The following is a 25,041-nucleotide window of genomic DNA, read 5'->3' on the forward strand; positions in this document are numbered from 1 at the left end:
TTTTAAATACGTAGGCAAAAAAACTGCCATATTACAAATCTTTTTGACAGGACGAAGTCTGTTGGGTCAGCTAGTTAGCTTATAAATACTGCCTCAGACCACTGCAGTAGTACACTTTGCACATGCAGACTGAGGTTAGGCTGTTGCCAAAACATAGCAGTGGGCAAAGCAATATGAACATAATGGAATAAACATTTTCAGAGCTCATTTACTATCATCACGCACTGACGTTTTCTCCTTGCGCTATAAAATTAAGTGTGTTGAGTTGCCAATGCTTCTTGTGTTCAGGTGTGATCTACCAAGAAACTGGATCTTAACATTTTCAACTGGCAAATGGTGAGCACTCATGCAGTACAAGCATTGTGACAAATACAATAAGCCATATCCGTATTTTATGAAAAAATATACAATTTATGGTAAAACTGAGGCGAAATAACATTTCTTCCCTGACGTCCATAGCCAGGTCAACTGAATATTACCAAGTCGCTCTGGTCCACACATGACATATTTTGGGCCCCATTACTTATTCTAACATTTGTTGTAACTTGGAAGGTTTAGTCATGAAGACTGGTATAAAATATAAACACCATTCGGGTTTTATATACTTTGATCACAGAATAATTTTAGCTGTTTTTGATTCTGGAGCACACAGTACATGCTGTTAGATGTGTATGTATGTTTTTTATCCATCTGTTTACTGACCCCCATTACATAATAACAGGTATAATGTAATAGCCAAACGGTAGAAGGTGTATTATATACTTTTACACAGTACAGTAAAATTTTGTTATTTCACTCTTCAGTGTCAAGCATCAGATTATTTTAGCACTTTTCAAACATTGCACCCACTAATCTGTGTTTCACATAAACCAAATTCAAGAGGAACAGAGGTAACAAAATAACATTCAGCATTTGGCCTTTCAGTTTTGCATGTTTTATTGGAAAAATGGAGCAATAGGCTTAAAACAAAAAAAAATCCCTAAGTTACACTTCAGGGGCAGTTAAAATATATCATCAGACACCAATTACTTGAAACAAATTTACAAGCTGAAATTAACAATTTTCAACTGGGGGAAACATGCAGATAAGTTGCTGTACCAGTTCAAACAAAACTGGTCTTGCCTTAATGAATCACAGCAACAACAGCATACAAAATTGTTTTCAAACAGATTTAAAAATGACCACACTGCAGATTCAGAAGTATGAAAGTGACAAATGCAAAATCTAAATGTACAACCTCCATTTTTACCATCGTCTTTTATGCTTACTTAAGCTAATGTTATCTAATTTGTTGAGCATAAAAAAGGAAAAATGTGAGGGTAAAGAGTACATGCAGTACACTAATTTTATCCCTGAATACAGCAGTCATTACTTTCCAGGACAAGTGTATTGCAAATTTTATAGCTGTGTCTCCATTTGTCACAGAATGAAATTAGTATGCTTCAGATGAAATCTCAATTACACTCAAACTTTAGATGCATTTATTTATATTTTAGTATTAAACTTAAAAAAAAAAAAGCACACTCACTGAAAAGTCTTTCGCTGCACACTGTGCGCGGGCACAGGGTAAGAGAAACGTTATGAAGTGTTGAACAGTACAGATGCCAGTCAAACACATTTGGACCATGTGTATATTATATACAATATCTGTACAGACCTCTAGCAAGGTTGTGCTCAAGAGGCCACAGTGCCAAACAAGTCAGAAAAGCTAGTATACAGGGTGTCACGGAAAATCTGATTCTGAGGCAGGAAAAATCAATGTAAAAATCATAGTAAAAACGAACTCTCAACATGCGCACAGGCTAACTCCTTCCCCCCATCACATTGTCCTCATACTTAAAGTGGGCATGTGGAGTTTCCATGGTCAGCAGTAATGGCCTGCATTTCATATGAGCCTAATGAGCAAATGGGGCTGGGGTGAGAAGGCAGCTAAATACTCTTTTCCTGCTGTCACCCAGATCACAAATGAAGCACTTCCTGCACAGGCTATCATTCCAGAAATAGTTTCGTTTCCCTTTGATTAAAAAAACACAATAAGAAGGCAACTGTCTGGCTGATGTCCACACCAAAACGGTGCCACTGGCACAAAAGGTTTTCCTCTCTCTCAATACCGGGGAGACCCAGGCGATGTCTTCCTGCGGAGCACACCAGGTGACGGGAGCGAAGGCTCCTGCACAGTGCTGTCGGTGCGGTGGAAACAGCTTGCAGCCGACGGAGGACTGCGACTGCACAGGTGACTCTTTCCGTCACCTCTCCTACCTACTCCCCACCCCCACAAGCACTAGCATGGAAGTAATGGTAATTCAGTTTCTCACTGAGCTGATTAATGTGCATATTCGGTTCCCAAAAACAGGTGATGGCCACACTATTTTTCACAATTCCACAATTGAAAAGTTTAAATTATCACACTCATTGCCCACAGAGATCCAGCCCTCATCATGGTGTCCCCTAAAAAAATAAAAAACAATTTCATGGAAAGCCCACAAAGATCACTCACACAAATTAAGGTAACAAAGTTAATTTAATTTCTCAGTCCAAGAGCAGTACATTGCAATTGTGTGCATGTATCTGATTAATCAGATATGTCTTGCAAGTACACACCTCTTTCTCAAGTCTCCCCAAATGAAATAAAAATGCCCTACAAACATTCTTCTTGACTTCTTCGTACACACCTGGCAACCTTTCTCTTAAAGTCTGCGTAGTTTTCTCTCCATTCTTTCTGTAACAGGAAAGAGTTGTGCCAATTATATGCACTAACTGACAGTTACTCAAACTATTAGTTACAGATAATTTCAATGCAATATCCCAAATTAAAGCTGTGCATGAATTACTGAAATAGAACAAGTCTGAAAATGTTTCACAGCAATGTTAATTTGTGATCAATGGATTAAATTTGCAGTATAAATTACTTTGACTCAAAGTACAGTTCCTTTTACGGAAGTGTGGAAAAACTGCCAGTGCTATGAAATGTTTAAATGTTAATTCAGGGTAATAACATTATAATCAACTTTCCCTACTTCTGACAACAAACAAACAAAAAAATATGGATTAGCAACCATATAATGATGGTTGCTACAGTTGTCTACTTCTAAATAAGTATCAGAAATCCTATAATCCTAGTGATTTTTCAAGGACTGGAAGGAACTAGTTAGTTTTACTGAAGCACTGGCTGAATACATCTGTAAGTACAGAATGATTAGGACTCGGACAGGAAACATCAAGATAATTAGTTGTGGGAATAAAATATGAAAGAAAACTGCTGCATTCCATTGCTACGCAAATTAGTCAAGAGTGTAAACAGAACAACAGAATAGAAAAGGGGATGTGTTTTGCACGAGTTTTTTTTGTGGCGCACAACTACAGTGGTCATTAGCGCCCAGACTAAGTTATGAATGCACTGCGAGGCACAAGGTTGAAACAGCAACTGAAAAGGACAACACTATAAAAGACATTAACTGGCAAGGGATTAAAAGAAGAAAGCATAATCAAATGTCCTCAGACAAGTTTGTCAAGTGGATAAAATGAAGAACACGAGCAGCTGCTCCTGGGTCATCCGCTAAAATGTCATTCAGAGTACATGGCAGGCCAAGATCAATGCACAGTGTATTAAAATTCAGATAGGACGTTAAAATGTGGTGTACCGTCAGCAATTGCCCACATGGGCAGAACGGTGCCGGTGCAGCCGTCAGCAGATGGCAATGGCTGAACCGGCAGTGTCCAATCCGTAACCAGGCCAAAACAACCTCCTCCCGCCGAGGAAAGGTCGTCCAAGCCGTGGGGAGAGGTTTCAAGGCCCGAAGGTTGTTTTCAGTAAGTGTAGACCAATCGGCATGCCACAGCGATAAAATGCGCTGACAGATGACCCTGCTAAATCCAGATGAAGGCACACAACAAGAAGCTGTCCAAGGCTGGAGGACCACAGCCTTGGCCGCGGCATCTGCAGCTTCGTTCCCAGGGATACCAACATGGCCAGGAACCCACAAAGGTAACCTGACAACCGTCGTCCACCAGCTGCTGCAGAGAGCGTGGGATCTGGTGCACGAATGGGTGAACTGGATACAGATCACTGAGGCTCTGGATGGCACTCAGGGAATCAGAGCAGATGACATAAGCAGAATGTCGGTGGCAAAGGATGTAAAGAACAGCCTGATAGAGGGCAAATAGCTCAGCTGTGAAGACCAAACAATGGCCATGGAGCCGGTATTTGAAACCGTGTGCCCCGACAATAAAAGAACACCCGACACAGTCATTGGTCTTAGAGCCATCTGTATAAATGAAGATCGCATGAATGAACTTTGAACGAAGTTCGACAAACCGCGAGCGGTATACTGAAGCTAGGATAACCTCCTTTGGGAGCGAGCTGAGGTCAAGGTGAATGCAAACCTGAGCCTGGAGCCAAGGTGGCGTTTGGCTCTTGCCCACTCTAAAGGTTGCAGGGAGTGAAAAATCAAGGCGCTCAAGGAGGCGACGAAAGCGAACTCCAGGGGGTATCAGGGCAGATACATACAACCTGTATTGACAGTCGAGAGATTTGTCAAAAAAGGAACGGTAAGACGGGTGGTTGGACACTGATAATAACCGACAGGCATACCGACAAAGCAGTATATCGCGCCGGTAGGTTAGTGGCAATTCATTGGCTTCAGCATGAAGACTCTCGACGGGACTAGTATAGAACGCTCTGATCGCAAGACATAACCCCCGATTTTGTATAGAGTTGAGGCGGCGTAAGATGGACGGCCGTGCAGAGGAGTATACAAAGCTAATCCAGCTTTGAGCGGACGATCGACCGATATAGGTGAAGTAGGACGGTTCGATCCGCTCCCCACGACTTACTGCTGAGAACACGGAGAACATTTAAGGAACGGGTACAATGGGCAGCCAAATATGACATGTGGAGACCAGCTGAGTTTCCTGTCAAATGTAAGACCAAACAATTTTGTTGTCTCCACGAATGGGAGAGCAATGGGACCAAGATGTAAGGACAGTGGGAGAAACTTTGTAGCGCCAGAGGTTAATACACACCGTCTTCTCAGCAGAAAAACTGAAGCCATTGGTGACACTCCAGGAGTAAAGACGGTCAAGACAACGCTGACGATAGCGCTCCAGGAAACATGTACACTGTGCACTGCAGTAGATGGTAAAATCATCCATGAAAAGGGAGCCCGATACATCAGCTGGGAGGCAATCCATTATTGAATTGATCACTATGGCGAAGACAGCAACACTCAAAACTGAGCCCTGTGTCACCCCATTCTCCTGGCGAAAGGCGTCGGCCACGACAGAACCCACACGTACCCTGAACTGTCGATCCCTTAAAAACGCACGAATAAAGAGGGAGGCGACTGTGAAAGCCCCATGTATGCATGGTGCGGAGAATGCCCGCCCTCCAACAGGTGTCATACGCCTTCTCCAAATCAAAGAACACAGCCACTGTCTGGCACTTCCACAAGAAGTTATTCATAATGAAGGTAGACAGGGTAACCAGATGGTCAACAGCAGAGCGGCACCTACGAAATCCACATTGTACATTGGTAAGTAGGCGTCGAGATTCGAGCAGCCGAACCAAACTAGAGTTAACCATTCGTTCCATCACCTTACAGACACAGCTGGTAAGGGAAATGGGTCGATAACTGGAAGGCAAGTGCTTGTCCTTCCCCAGCTTAGGAATCTGGACAACAATAGATTCGCGTCAGCATGTGGGAACATGACCCCCAATCCAGATGCGATTATAAGTACGAAGAAGAAAACCTTTACCCGCAGGAGAAAGGTTCTTCATCATCTGAATATGAATAGAATCAGGCCCCAGAGTGGAGGACTGTGACCGGGCAAGTGCATTTTCGAGTTCCCGCATGGTGAATGGGGCATTATAACTTTCATGATTCGAGGAATGCAAGTAAAGTGATCTTGCCTCCTCTGCCTGTTTTCGGGGGAGGAAGGCAGGGTGGTAATGAGCGGAGCTCGAAACCTCTGCGAAAAATCGGCCGAAGGCATTGGAGACATCCTCAGGGGCCACAAGGACGTCATTCGCGACCGTCAAGCCAGAAACTGGTGAGTGGACCTTAGTGCCAGATAGCCAGTGCAGGCTACCCCAGACAACAGAAGAGGGAGTAAACTGTTGAAGGAGCTTGTGAAAGCAGCCCAGCTGCTTTCTTGCTTTCTTTAATAACACGACGACACTGCGCGCGTAATCGTTTATAATTAATACAATTCGCCATCGTAGGGTGGCATTTAAAGGTGCGTAAAGCACGTCAACGAGCACGTAAAGTGTCTCTACATGCTGCGGTCCACCAGGGGACCGGTATGTGACGTGGAGAAGAAGTAGTATGAGGGATGGAATATTCAGCAGCAGTGAGAATGACTTCCGTGAGGTGTGCGACCTGACTATCGCAGCTTGCGAAGTTTTGATCCTGAAATGTCGTCCTGGAAGAGAAGAGCCCCCAGTCTGCTTTGGAGATGTTCCAACTAGTTGAGCATGGAGATGGGGTATGATGCAGGAAATGGATAACATAAGGGAAGTGGTCACTCGAATACGTATCAGAAAGAGCGTACCACTCAAGCCGGCTTACAAGTTGGGTAGTACATATAGAGAAGGCTAAATGGGAACAGGTGAGAGTTGTGTCCAAAAGAAGTAGGGGCGCCAGTATTGAGGCAGACAAGATTGAGGTGGTTGAAAAGATCTGCTAACAGGGAGCCTCTCAGGCAGGATGCTGGAGAGCCCCAAAGGGGATGGTGGGCATTGAAGTCTCCAGTCAACAAAAATGGTGCAGGTAGCTGAGCAATAATTGGCATCATGTCTAACGGCAGACGATGATGGAGTGTAAACTGTGCAAATGGAAAATGGAAAAGTGGGGAGAGTAATTCGGATGGCAACTGCCTGCAGATCGGTGTGCAATGTGATGGGATCGTAGTAGATATTATCCTGGACCAGCAACATAACCCCTCCATGAGCCGGAATACCTGCCACAGGGGGTAGGTCAAAACGCACGGAGGCCTAGTGTGCCAAGTCAATTTGATCGCATGGGTGTAGCTTCATTTCCTGCAGAGCTACTATGAGCCGACAGTGCAAGCATAGCAGCAACTTTAAGTCCTCTCGGTTGGAGCGAATGCCGTGAATATTCCACTGAAGAAGTGCCATCGTGAGAAGAAAAAGGAGAAGCAAGAAGAGGTCACCTCAAAGGCTGCCGAGGGCCTTGTTTCGAGTGATCACTGCTGCCGCTATCAATAGGAGGAGCGTCACCATCATTTTTTTCAAGAGGTTCGTTGGCCACCATGTTAAGATGGCTGGGAGGGGGAGCTTCCTTCACTGGTGAACAGCCAGATGTTCGGCTAACAGCGGTGAGGGCCAGGCGAAATGGATGACGGCCTGGGGCGGCAACTGCTGGGCGGCGCAGGAGAAGAAACGCGCCGAGGCGGAGGAGGAGAACTTTGCTTCCTGTGAGCCTTCTTGGAAGGTTGTTTAGTCGAAATACTGGCCGATGGCTGGGAGTTTGGTGTACGTAGGAAGTCTTCACGGGACAGTTCCTTCTTGAAGGCCCGTGCATCTGACTTCTGGGTCTTAGTCTTGGCAGAAGCTGATGAAGGTGCTTGTATCTTAGGGGTGACGGGAGGAGGAGACGTTGACCGGGCGATCTTGGCACTGGCCGAACGGACGACTGTAGCGCTACAGGTCAAATCGCATGTCTGCGTCGACACATCCCTGGTAGGCTGAAGAGAGGCGAGGACAGTACTGTATTTCCCTGCTGGGTGCAGTTTGGGCTTCCTATTAGCAAATAGCTTGCCAGCAGTCGAGGTGGACACTTTCTCTTTGACCCGAATTTCCTGTATACAGCATTCATCCTTGTAGATGGGACAGTCGCGGGAGGACACTTAATGGTCACCCTGACAGTTCACACAACGAGGAGACGGAGGTGGACAGTCACCCTCATGGGCATCCCTCTCACGAGTGACGCATTTAGCCGCATTAGAACAAGACTGGAAGGTGTGATTAAAATGCTGACACTGGTAGCAGCGCGCAGGTGTTGGGACATAGGGGCGAACAGAAACAACCTCATAGCCCGCTTTGACACGCGACGGCAGCTGAACACTATCAAAGGTCAAGAAAAGTGTCCGGGTCGGTAAAAGGTCATTGTCGACCCTTTCCATGACCCTATGGACAGCCGTCACGCCCTGCTCAGCAAGGAAAGACCGAATCTCCTTGTCAGTCAAACCGTCAAGTGATCTAGTGTATACCACACCATGCAACGAATTCAAAGTGCGGTGGTGAGCCTCCACCCAGACAGGGAACGTGTACAGGAGTGTGGACTGAAGTAGTTTGTGTGTCTGAAAGGCGCGCTCAGTTTCTAACAAAAAGGTACCGTTACGCATCCTGGTACAAAACTTGACAGGTCCGGCTATGGCATCTATGACCTTCTGAATAATGAAAGGGTTGACAGATGAAAAATCCTTTCCATCCTCAGATCTAGAAATTACGAGTAACTTTGGGGCAGGCAGTAGTACTTTTGTCACTGGTGGCTGGTCAAGTTTCCATTTTTGGGCAGAAGTCGAGAGAGAAGAAGAAGAGAAATCCAGTGCGGAGGAATCCCCCATGATTACCAGCGTCTCCGATGGTGCGCTCCTTCCTTGTGGGGACCCTCTCAGAGGGCACTCCCATCTTAGGTGAATGTTTACACCTCAGGTCACACTTCCCGAGAAATGGACGGAAGGACCAATCGGCATGGTCAGAAGGTATCAGCTCAGGCAATCACCCCTCCCTGGGCCTGGCCTTTACCAGGGTGTACATGCATGCCTTACTTGTCTACCCAGGGCGGGGAATTACGCATTACCCCGTTACCAGTTACGTGTGCAAACACATGGGTCGGCCTTCAGGCACGCACTGGGAGGAAAGAAGAAGAGGAAAAAAAGGGGGAGAGAGGGAGGGGAAGAAGGCAAGGGGAAGAAGGCAAGGGGAAGAAGGCAAGGGGAAGAAGGCAAGGGGAAGAAGGCAAGGGGAAGAAGGCAAGGGGAAGAAGGCAAGGGGAAGAAGGCAAGGGGAAGAAGGCAAGGGGAAGAAGGCAAGGTAAAAAGTAAGGAAGACAGTGAGAGAGGGAGGACAAAGAAAGGAAACAAAGGAAGGAAGGAAGGAAGGAAGGAAGGAAGGAAGGAAGGAAGGAACCAGAATAAGCGAAAAACCAAAACGACCACAAATGTAAGTCGTGGAACCGTCCGTCTCCGGACGCAGGCGTAAACTACCCCCTTGAGGGGGAGGGACTCCTTTTAGTCGCCTCTTACGACAGGCAAGAATACCTCGGACATATTCTAACCTCCAACCCGCAGGGGGGTTTGCACGAGAATGTATGGTAACAAGGTGATGCTCTATTCACACATCACAAATAATATATACAAGTGCATAGCACGCTCTTTGCAATAAAAATTATGTTATTTGCCTGAAATGAAATCTAGGCAGACAAACAAAAGACAATGTGCTTGTGTCATTTAATACCAGTAACACCCCCCCCCCCCCCCCCCCAACTTCAAATTCTTTAAAGAATTTAACTCCCATATATAAAGCAGTGTCAGATGTCTGATTACAAATGTGTTAATGCAAGTGAGGACGTTTAGGAAAGGTCTGACATTATGTTTCAGGTTTGTTGGCAGTCACCACGTGCTCTCATTACAAACCACTGGATTCAGGATGAGTATAGTCTGAGTAATTTGCACTCCATTTTAAGCGAAACCTAGATTTTCACACATCTGAAACGTTTATGATGACATATCTCCTGAAAAATGTGTTGTCAAAGACAATTTTTGCAGGTACATTCAGTGGTGTAAGTGGATACTGTCTGCAAATAGAGTGAGTAGTACTGAAGTAATAATTTAAAATGTTGTGCCTGGCAATGATTTCCTATCACACGAACTGTGAAAATGTAGAAAGTCTTTTTTGCAGGTTCTCACATGATGATGTGGGATTGTCAGAACATTTTCGAAAATCTTTAAAATCGTGTAAAGCTTTTCCGGGGGGAGGGGGGGGGGGGGGTTTAGAAAAAATAATAATAAAAAAATTGACTGGTGAGAGTAACAGCTCAAGCAAAGCAAGACCTGTTGTTCCGCTACTATGAAGATTAGAGTGATTTCAAACATCCTTGATAGGACAAAAAACAATCAAATGAGATTGCGAACAGGGGATTAAAATGCTAAAAAGAAATACGACAGACAAGAAAGGAGAAGAAAGGGCAGAGGAGACCAATGCATTATTTTCTGTCTTAAGAAGGCAAGTGATTCTACTCAACATGTTTAATTAAACTTCCACAATTTTCAATTTAATTTTGAATACACACTGTAATGGTAATGGTAATTTGTTTTTCCTATAGAATCTTTATTTGTTCATCATCACATTTGTCCCCTTTAAAGTAATGCGCCTCAGATAAATACATCTTGGAAGCAGTTCTGGAACTCACTTTTTGTTGTGTGTTCAATTCCTTCAGTGCTTCTGTTCTGTTGTTAACTCAGTGATGGGAATCCCGTGGGGTATAACATGGAACTCATGCCCAGGGTTATGGGTGAAGGCCTTAATGGCAGCAATGGCAGAGAAGAAAGACTTCTGAACAGCATTGCTCGCAGATGAGGCAACCCTTCTTTCTGGAGATTAAATGAGAAAGGAACCACAGCCTTGTGGTGGCAGAGAAACTCCTAACGCAGACAACCCCAACAGAAAATCCTTTCTCGCATTAGGCTTAGCAAGCCAGCAGGAAAGTCTTCATATATTACTTTCAAAACACAGATGAGCCTTGGAACAAACCACTCAGGATTTGACTCCACTGCTTCAAGTACTGGCACGAATGATGGGAGACCTGATGATATTCATCAGTACAAGATGAAACCAAATGGACTAAAAATAACCTACATTTTGGGATTAGGCGAAACGAAGTGGAAGGGAAAATGTGAGAATAATTAGAGAGGAGGAGGAAAACTGTACTGGAGTGGGAATAACAGGTTTGGAAGAAATGGTGTGGCAGTGATGGTGAATAAGAATGTACAAAGCTTATTGAAAGTGTGAGATACATATCAGACAGGATCATAATCTTAAACCTGATATTTCAAAAAGAAACACTAAAAGTTATCTAGATTTATGCAACTCAAGTGGGATGTAGTGAAGAAGATAAGATGGACTTTGAAAATGACTTTGAAAATGACTTAGAAAACTATATAGAGAGTACTAATATAGTGATGGGAGATTCTAATGCAAAGGTAGGGAAAGACAGAAAGGGATTTGAGCAAGTGTTGGGATGTTTTAGATATGGAGGCAGAAATTAAGGAGGAGAATGACTCCTGGATTTGTGCCAGGGGAATGGAATGAAAATAGCAAACAGCTGGTTTCTGAAGAGAGAAAGTCATGTTATCACCAAATACAGTTGGATGGAGGAACCAAGAGTGTAACTGATTATATTCTAGTAGAGAGGGAATGGGGTGAGAAAGTAACAAACGTGAAGGTAATTCAAAGTGCGAGTGCAGATGGAGTCCATATATTACTGGTGGGACAATAAAAATGAATGAGTGTGTGAAAAATATAAAACAAAAGAAAGTGATAAGGATACAGGATTGGAAACTGAAGGAGAGTGGAAGTGCTGACAAGTATAGAGAATCACACAAAAATTTCCAAAAGAAGTTTTCTGCAATCTAGAAAAAGAATGGAGTTTATTCAAAGACACTAGTCGAAGCAGCACAAAAAGTATACACTAGAACATCTGGAAAGGATGAAGTCAGACAAGTTGGTGGGGTGATGCCACAATCCAAGCAGTTAGAAGAAAAAATGGAGCATGGAGAAAGTGGGGGAAAACTAAAAATGACGAGAACCATAAAATATATATAGAGGAAAAGAAGAAGTGCAAAGAAACAGTGGAAACAGCAAAGGAAAAGGCATGGGAAGAGTTTACAAAAAGCTTGATGTGGACAGCAATAAGAAAATGATGTATAAAATTATGAAAAATTAAAGGACGGCTTCTGAAATATCAGTAAAGATGGAACAGAGGATGGTACTGAGACTGAAGATCCAGGGAATGTGAACGATCTCTGGAAAGAACGTATTAAGAAACTGTTAAATGCTGAGAAGCAGGTACACGAGGAAACAACAAATAATGGAGAAATTGAGAGCAGTTGGGAAGCAGAACCATGACAAATTACCCAAGAAGAAATAGAAATAGCTGTGAAGAAGATGAATGGGGGAAAGCCCCAGGACCTGAAGTATCAGTGGACATAAGAGCAGCAGATCCAGTGGGAATGTAGTGGCTGTATAGAGTACTATCAAGAGTGTGGAGAAATAGTACAAAGGCAATAAAAGCCTTTATAAAAACTACAGAGGAACAACCCTTATGAGGCACACAGCTAAGATTTTTGAAAGAATTTTACTAATCGAATAAGTGAAACAATAAAAAAGGAGCTGAGTGAAGGACAGCATGGGTTTAGGAAAGGAAGACTCACAATTTACCTGATATTTTCTATCCGTCAACTGATTGAAAAAGTTGGGAGTGTAACAAAAGGGTGATAATGATTTTTACAGACATAGAAAAGGCATATGACTCAGTTAACAGGGAAAGACACTGGGAAGAAATGAAGATAGATATAGAAGATGGATACATTAATGTAATAAAGACAATGTACAGAGGACACAACAGTAGAATTAGAACACCATTGGGGAACTCTGAATACTTCGAAATAAGACAAGGACTTAAACAAGGAAGTATTCTATCTCCTGCACTTTTTAATGTTGTGATTGAGGGAATGAATAGGGCAGTTAAAGATATAGTAAAAGAAAAAGACAAAGTTGATTTTTGTAGATATGGTAATATGGGGTGATAAAGAGGTAGATGTACAGTTAAAACTTTGTGTGTGAAAGGGAATAATGAAAAGGTATGGATTAAAAATGAAGACAAGAGTGAAGTAATTGTATTTGGAAGAGACAAAGGGATCAACAGAAATGTTACTTTGAATGGAGAACCCCTCAAAGTGGTAGATAGTTTCATTTATTTAGGGAGTGAAATATCTAGTGATGGAAAATAACCAATGAAATTACAGAAGGAAGGCAATTTCTATCAAACAATGAAACACCTGATTTCGAAAAAGGAAGTTTCAGAAAAAGCAAAACTCCTTATGCATAAGGGTTATTACTTCCCTGTTGTCAACCTATGGAGGAAAAACATGGACAATGACAAAAGGACTGGAGCAGACCGCAGGCAGGGGAAATGAAATATTTCTCAGAGCACTTAAGGGAAAAACAAGAATGGACAGCGTAAGTAATGTAGATATAGAAAGGACCTTAAACAAGTAAGTACAGGAGAAGAAATTGAAAAAGGAAATTAAGATGATACGAGCATGTTAAGAGGATGTGTGGGCGAGACTCCCCAAAATTATGGAAGAACTAAAGACGGATGGAAAAAGACCTAGAGGGCACCCAAGAACATGGTGGAAAACAGGAGTGAGAATATCTGTTGTAAGGAGAGGTGTGACCTGGCAGTAAGTGGAGGAAGAAAAGTGGTGGGAGGACTGAGCCAAATGGAGAGGACTCATCAGTACCTAGACCCAGCAGTAGCTGGAGCGGGATCCAGATATAGATATAGTTATGGCAAAATGACTTACTTTCATGGTTCTTTTCAGCCTGGAGAATAAACAGAAGTCGCAAGAGGGGCATGTATGTCAAATAACAGTATTTTTTTCAAAAATCATTAACAAGCACTGAGGTGTTGGTGGGAGCATTATCATGATGCAACTTCCAAGAGTGGTTTTGACAGTTCTGGTCATTTTCTTCCGACTGCTTCATGCAAACTGCTTTTAACTTCCAGGTAGTATTACTTACTGATCATACGATCATAAGACAGGAACACATGATGCAGTATGTCATTGTAATCCAAAAAAAACTGTGAAACTGAAGTACTTCAATGTGCGATCAAACATGTCAACTTTTTTGGCCTTGGTCCTTCAGGTAGTTTCCATTGGGACGATTGGTGATTTTCCACAACCATTTTTACTTTTCCACATTGTCTTCTCAGATCTCTCTGAACTGTTTATACCACCCAAACTCTTCTCTTAAAGTAGATTCACCAAAGCCAAAGTCAACATTGCATAAATGGCACTGCACTTTACTCAATTTTCAGGCAAAATTTAATGCAAATTCTTTGGTCCATCTTTTTCTAAAGTAAAAATAGATCGAGCACCCGAAAACATGTGTAACCTTTCCAACTGTCAACAATAAACTAAGCATTCAAAACAGCTGAAAACGTCAGCATGTATCAGGAACATGTTTAACAACAAGATAAAGTTGAAAATCTGATTATAATGCCTGTGAAATTAAAAAATTCCCATTTCTTTTTGATCACACCTCATTTACTATGAAAATAATTCCTGAAAATCTCTCACAAACAGAAATAAATTATTCTTTTGGTTAAAATCTTACTGCTTTGATGAGTGACAGCTGAGACATTTGGCACTTCAAATGTGGTAACTATACACTTAATGAAGCACCAGATTTGCTCTACTATTTTCACTGTCTTTGGACACTTCACAAATACAGCGTTAATGTTTTTATTTCATTTAACTGAAACTTAACAGGCACATGAACTACAATAAACTTCAAACTCTAAAGAAAAAGATTAGAAATTTGCAATTAAATTCAGCTATCAGCCTTCTTTTCCACTTCTTTAGCAAGCAGAGAGAGTAACTTTCTTACCGCAGCATCCACGTTGGCTGGACTTTCATCGTTGGGATCGGCTAACATCGATATAACTGATATTAGAATTGTTTCTACTGTATGAACGGGCAGCCACCGTTCCGAGGCTTTCTCGTAACCCCACTTATCGTCACCAGGCTCGTGTAAGATTGATATACAAACATCACCGTTCTTCTCGACTAGAACAAAACAGTCATCAATTAACACTTTACGACGGACTACACAGCAATATCATCAAAATATGATGGTTATGTTAATCATCAGAAACAGTACATAAAATCTTTGCACTGAACATTGTCAACTTCTACATTTGTGGATGTAGAAACAAACTCAGTTGGCCAAGTTTATATCCAATTTTCTGTTCAGTTTCAATCTGGGTGTGTGCTCTTATCTTCTACGTATTCTACATTTGGTCCAGTACCTTTTGTTCACAAATTTGCCTTCCACAGACAGAGTGTCATCTACTAGTGATTTTTTGTGTGAAATATTTCCCCTTCAGCTGTATTCTCCACTGTGTTGGTTAGTTTAAATTCAATTAATTTTTGAAGTTTGTATGACCCCACTGAAGTATTTGTATAACACACAAAACAAATGACTTACCACCTTCTAGTCAGAGAAATAAGGAGGAAGTACAGATTTAAGAAAATCTGCACATTAACTCTTCAAAGCGTGTAGCCTCATCAATATTAAATCTTCAACCAAATTGCTGACACTATCTACATCAAACATTACGTACATGGAATGGTATGACAATTATTAGGCTATATTTATTCAAACAGAAATCTTCTCAAAGTCGATATGTAAGGGACATGTCTGTCTAAAATGCATGAACATAGTAACAAACAGCTGAAACATTAAGTAGCATATACCCAAGCACTTTTACACAGTGTAAAAATGCACCTGCATGAAATAAAAAACCAAACAAATGCAATACATTATCAAGTTTCAATAACCCAACTTAAGCACAAGTGAAACAAGGGTGGTGTCACCTAATGAAATCTCAGAACTCTATTAGCCGTGGTGCTTCGCTAGCCCTGTCGCAGAAAAAGAAAGAGTAATGATGGCCAGTGGTTTTTATATTCATACAGAACTATGCATTATTCTGGTATAACTGTCTGCTCAAACAATGATGCTGTCATTAAAACAGCTGCATATCACACACACAGAAAAATTTTAATATTAATTAAATCCAACATATATGATCTCCACATTCAATTTTGCAGGACCTATTACACAAATGCTACTGGTTTAAGAAAAAAGGGGGGGGGGGGTATCTTAAGAGAATCCTGTAAATGGTCAACAAGTCACTATCTTCCACTGACAAAGTGCACAGTAATTGAAAATGACACTCCAAATGACTGAAGGAAATAGTATATTTATGCTTATTCAAATCAAGTGACTATTATAATTTTATTTTACTATTTATGCACTGGTGTACTTAACTTTATTAATAATTTTTGGTGTAAATAATTTGAGAAAATTTGTTTATAGTTGCATGAAGTCAAGGATTTTAGGTTTACTGATAATTATGCATTAAGGGCACATTATACCCATTTAAGCAGGAGAAAAATTACTTTTTAGGAAATTTTATTATTTTCTGATCTCCTTAATAGCACAAAACCTTTGAATCAGTGGATTTTTCCTTAGTATCAGTACTTATTTCAGATATGAACACGGGAAAGTTGAGGATAATTTGGCAGTTAAGTTTGATATTTGCAACAAAAAATAATTTATGATCATTCATGACAAGGATACAGTGAGTTCACTCTACCTTGGTGTAACTCCAAGCATGATAATTTCTTTTCCCATTACAGCAATTAGATACATTTCTGTGGAAAATTTAACCCTTTCCTGCACAGTGTACACTTCCAATTCATCCATGTGCTATGGCCTAAGAACATAAAAGCAAAACAAAACTGCAGGTATACTATATCCAGTTCCACTTACTGCTCCAATATGGGACCACCTTCTAGGGACATTCAACTCTTAGCGTTAATGGTTTTAGAATGGAAAAAAAAGAGCTCTAAGAATAATTTGTGGCCTCAAATACAGAGTGTCTTTTAAATTACACTTTACTGGACTGTTTTCTGAATGCTCCCAGCTTATTCGTATCTTTTCATTAGAGCCTACTTCTTGTAAACAGGCAAATTAAAACAGGACAAGAATATGAACTGCTACTGTATCCGTGGGAAATCTTACTAAACTACCTATACTATCTGAACAGGCCTCTGAAGGCCCAACAGTACTAACCAACCACCGTATCATCCTCAGCCTATTGCTGTCAGTGGATGCACACAGCTCTCCGGCTGTTGCCAGTTCTTGTGACTGGAGCTGCTACTTATCAAGTTAGCTCCTTAATTAGCCTCAAGGGCTGAGTGCACCCTACTTACCAACAGCACTCACTAGACCGGACAGTCACTCATCCACGTGCTAACCAAGCCGACAGTGCTTAACTTTGGTGATCTGGCAGGAACCAATTTTACCACTGCAGCAAGGCCACTGGCAAGGGCAATCACACATCAAACATATTTTACAACAATATCCTATCACAGAAGCATATTAATACTGACATCACAGCATACAAGGAGATACCAGAGGAAATAATTTCTACATATCCAATATTATAATAACACTATGGCATCTCTAATAAAGCACTGTTACCAGTCTATAAAACAATTTCCAAATATATGAAGGGTGTTAATTTGATTGTAAGAATAGGTACCTAAACTACATTAGGTAGAATTTTGATGAAATCACATATTACCGTAACTATTTTGACCAGTCCAGAAACAGTAGCTGATAAACTCTGGTTATATGAATATCTAATTAGTGTCACTTCTTTCGTTGAGATACTAAATATAACTGTTCTCATTTTGATGTAAATGTGTCCCATTTACAAGGTGGCAATCATGGCAGCAATTGCGAGTAAGGGGTGGTACAGGAAAATCGACAATGAGTTCATTTTATCAATACTAAGCTTTAATGTGCACACAAAATAAACAAGAATATAAATTGCTTACATAGGCAAAAGTACATCAATCATACCATTCGTTATCACAAGAAAACTTGGAGATTGAAATATATTTCATGTGATCTTTACCTTCCACTGATCTAAACTGATGGTATCTAAGCAGGCTTACCACAAGTTTGCCCAAGTGAAATTCCCCGCTATTTCCCTGATTTCCACGCAAGTTTTAGCATCTTTCCCCGACAAATTTAGTGATCTAGGGTAAATTAAGATCTGTCTTTTCAGCAACAGTACAAAAGACAATAGTGCGAATGAGGAAATATCTTTAAACTTGAAAGCAGATGGCGTTTCCTTATCTCAGAAAAACTCTTAAGTACGAACATCAACATCTTTTGTAAGGAACTGTTTTAGGTGGAGAAAGCAACCCAAAATAGTATGTGCATTTCATTAAGATCACTGATATTTTATTTCAATAAAACGAAACATTTTGTGAGAAAAATGCACATTTCATTGGAGTTGCCCGACAGATTTAAAACCTTCACTGATTTCAGAAATAACCTCAGAAAAAAATTAGACCTCTAGAAAAGTGTATAAGACAGGGAAGAATTATGTAAGCCAACACTTATGTGACCACCAATAAAATGTTGCTTCTATTATGCAAGTTATTACCCACTGTGTTATATTCATTATTTTACAGGTATTTTGTGATTTTTCTTTCAAGAAATATACGAGTACATAGCATACAAAACCAAGCGACTGACAATTTTCTTCTTATTGTCCATACTTTCTGACAAACTACTTTTTAAGAGCCAAAATGTACTAGAACAAGTAAAATGTTTATAAAACACAACACTGGAGTCATTCCATGTCAAATCAACACACTTTAAATAAATTTTACCTCACACTCTTAGATTTTGCTGAAAGTTTGTATACTTATAGTGGGCGCTGAAATTAATAAAAATACCAAATTTCAATTTTTTACCTCAAACCATTCCTGAAATATGGTCATGTAAACTTTTAAAAAACTGGCCAAAAATGTATGAACGGACTTTTTTTAAATTGCCCTAGGAGCTGCCCTAATTGAGCTAGAGAACTGGGAAAGGTGTCATTTTGCAGCATTTTTCATGCTCTTTCCAGTGATAGAAACATAGCTTCTAATTAATAACCTTTTTCAAAATACTAATTAATATTTTGATTTAATTTTTTTACAAAAATTAAATAATTGAAAATTTTCAAAATATTTCCACAACTACTTCATACTCTTGTAAATCACATGGCAAAATATAAATGTAGGATGATGATGGGTTCATTGTTAAAAAAATTATTCTGTACTCTTGTTTTTCACTAACGGCCCTAGTTTGACCAAACTGACCTTTAAGGTAGTACATCAGTAGAGGACCGTATACATAGGGCTTGATGTCTGTACAATAATTCAGAGACTGGAGCCATTGTTGAGATGATGTAGTCTGCATTGTTACCTTCTAAGGGTTTGTGTGCCTACAGCATTATTGTGCACTGCGGTTTTAGTGCAAATCAATTGTTACCTGTGTGTTGACCAGCCTGTATCTATTATATTTAATAGTTCATTTTCAAGTAAATCTATACATTGAAGGACAGTTTATAAGTGGTTTTTGTATAAATATGGAACCAAGTAAAAAGTGCAGTGCTGTAAGAGTGCAGTGTTCCATTGAAGAAATCGAATCATTTTATTAGAGACAGAAAAAAACTGAAATGTCACAACATGGATGCCCAAATTATTTCCTCAAGTACCAAGTGGTGCCAAGATTTGTGATGAATGTAGGAAAGATGTAACCAAATTGAAAAATACACCAGAGCCCATCAGTGATTAAAGTGTTGAAGAAGAATCTTCTGGATCAGAGATGATCATCCGAGACCAAGACCCTGACTTCAACTTCAGTAGCTGTTAAAACATAACACAACACTTCAAGAACTAGGCGAGTCCCCAACTGACAAGAGAAAACTAACATCTAGGCATTACGCCAAATTAAAAGTGAAGAAAATCTCACTAGGACACGTAAACTTTTTGTTGCTCCTGGAACTTCGTCAGATACTGATGAATCCGTTCTTGAAAATCTTAAAATAAACTTTAAAAATTCTATAAGCAGAGCAAAAACTAATGATTCTTACAAGTTTGCCCGAAAAGTGGAGTGTCAGGAAAATAATGAGGGAATTTAATGCTCCTAATTACATTGTTCGGCAGTCCAAAACAATTCTGAAAGAGAGGATTCATGAAAGTTCCAAACCCAAAACCAGGAAAGTGTTTACCTGTTTACCAACCAAAACTGTCAAAACTGTACATATGAAAATGATGAAGTTGGCAGGGTAATACCAGGTATTAAAGATTGTGTGACAATTACAGAAACAAGTGGAAATAAAACAAAAATATAAAAAAACTTATTTTGTGTAACCTTAAAGAAGCTTACAAACATTTTAAAGACAAGTTCCCCAACATAAATATAGGTTTCTCTAAATTTGCTGAGTTGAGACCAAAACATTGTTTATTAGCTGGCCGGAGTGGCACACACACTGTCTGCATGTGCACAACTCACCAAAACATAAAATGATAGAAAATGCCAAACTAAATGCAGTAACGAACAGAAGCTTAAACAATTATAAGCAATGCATTGCAAAAATGCTTTGCAACCCATCATCAGTTGATTGCAACCTGGGAAACTCTGAATACTGCCCAGGACAAACTGTCATATGTAAAATTTTAAAAGACTCTTTTCATGAAAACTTAATTGAACAAGTTCAGTTCCGACAGTGGATGTCAGTTGACCGATGTAATCGGTAAATTGTTCAGAAAACTTCTGAAGAATTCCTAGATTTATTTTGTAGTAAGGTGTCAACTTTGATTCGGCACGACTTCATTGCCAAGCAACAACGAACATTCCTTAACTCCACAAGAGAAAACCTTATGGAATCTGAATTTGTTGTCATATGTGATTTTTCAGAAAAATCTAGTATAGTTCTACAGGATGAAGCTCAGAGTTTCCACTGGACAAGACAACAGATTATATTACAAACAGGAATACAAAATTGAGCATATGAGCTTTGTCATTGTTTCCAATTGCCTGGAGCACAATACAACTGCAGTTTACACTTTTCAAAAGAAGCTAATTTCATATCTAACAAATAAATTTCAAAAGATTTTAAAAAAGATATACTATTATTCTGACATTTCTGCCACTCAGTATAAAAATAAGAAAAACTTCCTGAACCTCTGCCCTCATGAGGAAGACTTCAACATAAAAGCTGAGTGGCACTCTTCAGCCACAGCACATGGGAAAGGGCCTTGTGATGGAGTAGGGGGTTCAGTAAAGAGACTGGCAGCTCGTGCAAGTTTGCAAAGGCCATACCAAAATCAGATCCAAACCGCACAATATATATTTGAGTGGGCAGTAGATAACATCACAAATGTTGATTTTGCATATTCCACTGAAGAAGACTATGCTGCTTCAGAAATATTCTTAAAAAGCCAACTTGAAGAGGCCTTGACAATCAAAGGAACACAGTAATTTCACACTTTCATTCCCAACACTACATCAAAATTAATAGTCAAATACTTCTCAGTGATATGCAGAGTTGGGAGAGGGAAGTAACTACATCACCACTGTATATGGCAGACACTGGTGGCTTGGGTACATTTTAGAAAGAAAAAAAAAAAACGAAGAACTTTAAGTGAAAATAACTTTTCTTCATCCATGTGGACCAGCTAAGTCATTCTCTTATCCTGCACATGCAGGTGTCCTGTGGGTGTCAATTGTGGATGTTCTCACAAAAGTGAATCCATTTACTCTAACAGGGAGAGCATACATTCTTAATGAACCCAGTCAGCTTTATTAAAATGTAATATGTGAAGTTCCAAGACAAATTATTGGGAAACTGCTTTCAACTCAAAACTTAATTTTTGTCTCAGGTTAGTGTTAATGTATATTTTATAGAAAGTTGTTTCAAAATTATTGTTAGTATCTATTGTGTTAAATTTGGCTATGTATAGGGCTATTACAAATGATTGAAGCGATTTCATAAATTCACTGTAGCTCCATTCATTGACATATGGTCACGACACACTACAGATACGTAGAAAAACTCAGTTTTGTTCGGCTGAAGCCGCACTTCAGGTTTCTGCCGCCAGAGTGCTCGAGAGCGCAGTGAGACAAAATGGCGACAGGAGCCGCGAAAGCGTATGTCGTGCTTCAAATGCACTCACATCAGTCAGTCATAACAGTGCAACGACACTTCAGGACGAAGTTCAACAAAGATCCACCAACTCCTAACTCCATTCGGCGATGGTATGCGCAGTTTAAAGCTTCTGGATGCTTCTGTAAGGTGAAATCAACGGGTCGGCCTGCAGTGAGCGAAGAAACGGTTGAACACGTGTATCTGGACATGCTGGAAAATTGGCTCATGCCACAACTGGAGACCGACAGCGGCGACTTCAGCTTTCAACAGGACGGTGCTACACTGCACTTCCATCATGATGTTCCGCATTTCTTAAACAGGAGATTGGAAAACCGATGGATCGGTCGTGGTGGAGATCATGATCGGCAATTCATGTCATGGCCTCCACGCTCTCTCGACTTAACCCCATGCGATTTCTTTCTGTGGGGTTATGTGAAAGATTCAGTGTTTAAACCTCCTCTACCAAGAAACGTGCCAGAACTGCGAGCTCGCATCAACGATGCTTTCGAACTCATTGATGGGGACATGCTGCGCCGAGTGTGGGAGGAACTTGATTATCGGCTTGATGTCTGCCGAATCACTAAAGGGGCACATATCGAACATTGTGAATGCCTAAAAAAAACTGAGTTTTTGTATGTGTGTGCAAAGCACTGTGAAAATATCTCAAATAATAAAGCTATTGTAGAGCTGTGAAATCGCTTCAATCATTTGTGATAACCCTGTACAGATAGCTGTTACTAAAAAACAAGCATTACGTGTTTAATTTGTTTAATAGTTCCATTTCAAACATCATGGACCAGAACTATTATGTAAATACTTGTACTTATTCATACTTTATTTCAGTTTGTAGTTAAATGCTCAATTTCTTGTTTTTGTTATATCAGTTAATATATTGTTAGTGAAGTTGTATGAACTTAAAATAGGCAATCAACTTAATTATAAAATATGCTGATTGGTTTTGATTTAATAAGGTGATGTTTTGATATTTTTAATACTTTTTACTTACCTTTCAGTATATTTTAAAGAAATTCCTGTTTGTTAAAGGACAATTTGGTCAAACTAGGGTCGTTAGTGAAAAACAAGAGTCCGGAATAATTTTTTTAACAATGAACCCATCATCATCCCAGATTTATATTTTGCCATGTGATTTGTATAGTATGTAGTAGTTATGGAAATATTTTGAAAATTTTCAATTATGTATTTTTTGTAAAAAAATTAAAATTAAATCAAAATATTAATTAGTATTTTGAAAAAGGTTATTAATTAGAAGCTATGTTTTGTTGTATGTCCCTGGAAAGAGCATGCAAAATGACACCTTTCCCAGTTCTCTAGCTCAATAAGGGCAGGTCCTAGGACAATTTAAAAAGCCCATTCACACATTTTTGGCTGGGTTTTGAAAAGTTTACATAGCCATATTTCAGGAATTGTTGGAGATAAAAAATTGAAATTTGGTATTTTTCTTAGTCTCAGTGCCCACTATAAGTATACCAACTTTCAGCAAAATCTAAGAGGGTGAGGTAGAATAGGTTCTTATGGTGAGAGTTGCAATTCTTGAGATCTATATAGTCCACGGCCTCTGGCCTGCTGAAGAACACCAGTTGTGGGTTCATGGATAAACCATGAAAATCCACTGCATTACGACACAAACAGACCTGGCCTGCTGGAAGATTGGTGAGACTTGATCCGACGGGCAGGGCATGCACATTAGTGGGAACTAAATGGTGCCAGATCAGCAGGCCTGATCCATTACAGATATCAGCAGAAACGACCTGTGGTTTTGACCCGTCACAGAAATCACCTTGTGTGGCCAGCTATTCATGAGCCACAGACAACATGTTGAAATGAGACCACGGTGATCCAATTGATGCAAAAGGTAACTTGAACAAGTACTCTGAGAATCAATAACAATGAGGACAGGTAGCAACTTACCGCAAAGACGATTGCTGAGCTGTAGACAGGTACATAGGAAAGAATCACACTCTCACACCTAAATATTCAGCCATAGCTTCAGAAAACCAAAATGCCACACATTGACACAATCACTCAGACACAACCCACACACACATGACTATCGTCATTGGTCACTGCATCTACAGTCTCTGAGAATCAGATCCAAACAAACCATTCCTCATGCTTCCCTGCCTCTCATCAGCAGCTGCTAGGCTAGAAGCAAGAAGTTGTGCCAGCACCAACTTCAAGCCAAATGGGGTGGTAGGAATGGGTGATGCAGTAGTAATGAGGGAGTGGGGAAGGGGTGCATGTACTCAGCTGCACCTAGTCAATGACAAATGCCCATCACCTCAGTAAACAAACTATTTCAATTACTGAGACAAAATGAGATTTTCAGTTTTTTTTTACAAATTTCCCCTAATATTTCTCTGATTTACCTGTCATGTTTGAAATTCCCTGATTTCCAGAACTTGTGGCAACCCTGCTAACTTCATAACGAACGACAGCTCCGAGGACAACATACCGCAATGAAATAACAGGATATGAAGTAATGCTTCGTCTCATTTTCCTAAAGCACATCATTACGATCACTTTATGTGTATCTAGCTTTTAAGGAAACTACTAGCCATCACCAGGCACCTATGTATGACACAGCAAAATGCAATACCTGCCATTTAAATAAGACATTAACAACAACACTGGATGTAGAATGTAATCTATGTGCATTTAAAAGTTTATTCCAGAACCAGAAACAAAGTGAGTCAAATTTAACACTTCAGTGATTAAATACAAGTATCCAGGTTCTCTATAGTGCTATTAATGTAGAAACATTTGTGGAGACAGGAGTCATCCAACAGCTACCAGTGAGTACTCTGACAGCTATGATGAAATTTAAACATATCTGATGATCAAGGCCGGAAGGAAGGAATGGCTATTGGCTGACTGGTTGCCACTAACCATGTACATTGGAATAGCCATCATAATCAAAACTCTTTTCCGCTACAAACTACTTAAAAATAAACCTTTCTTCAGCATTAGTCAAAATGCCAATGCTTGCATCGTGGAATTCTCTTAGTTGTTAAAAATGTATGTTCCAATAATTAACCATTCACGAATTTATTGAAGGATGTGGACCACGCTGAATGTACAATCTTATTGTGTCTGTAGGATTAAAATATACTGAGCATTCTTGTGCAGATGATGAGAGACACCATCAACCTCC

General features: G+C 40.2%; 1 protein-coding gene across 1 annotated transcript in view; it reads right to left on the minus strand.

Moving 5' to 3' along the window:
* Nucleotides 1–941: 941 nt before the first annotated feature.
* Nucleotides 942–25,041, minus strand: part of LOC126418903 (ubiquitin-conjugating enzyme E2 G1) — a 64,473-nt gene continuing 40,373 nt past the window's right edge. Inside the window, exons 4-6 of the mRNA XM_050085921.1 lie at nucleotides 14,696–14,874; nucleotides 2,602–2,719; nucleotides 942–2,448 (exon numbers count right to left, since the gene is read on the minus strand). Of these exons, the coding sequence (XP_049941878.1) occupies nucleotides 2,639–2,719; nucleotides 14,696–14,874 (260 nt within the window). The 3' untranslated portion in view covers nucleotides 942–2,448; nucleotides 2,602–2,638. The remainder of the gene's footprint in view (nucleotides 2,449–2,601; nucleotides 2,720–14,695; nucleotides 14,875–25,041) is intronic.

The sequence above is a fragment of the Schistocerca serialis genome, chromosome 9 (genome assembly GCF_023864345.2).
Source record: "Schistocerca serialis cubense isolate TAMUIC-IGC-003099 chromosome 9, iqSchSeri2.2, whole genome shotgun sequence".
NCBI lineage: Eukaryota > Metazoa > Arthropoda > Insecta > Orthoptera > Acrididae > Schistocerca > Schistocerca serialis.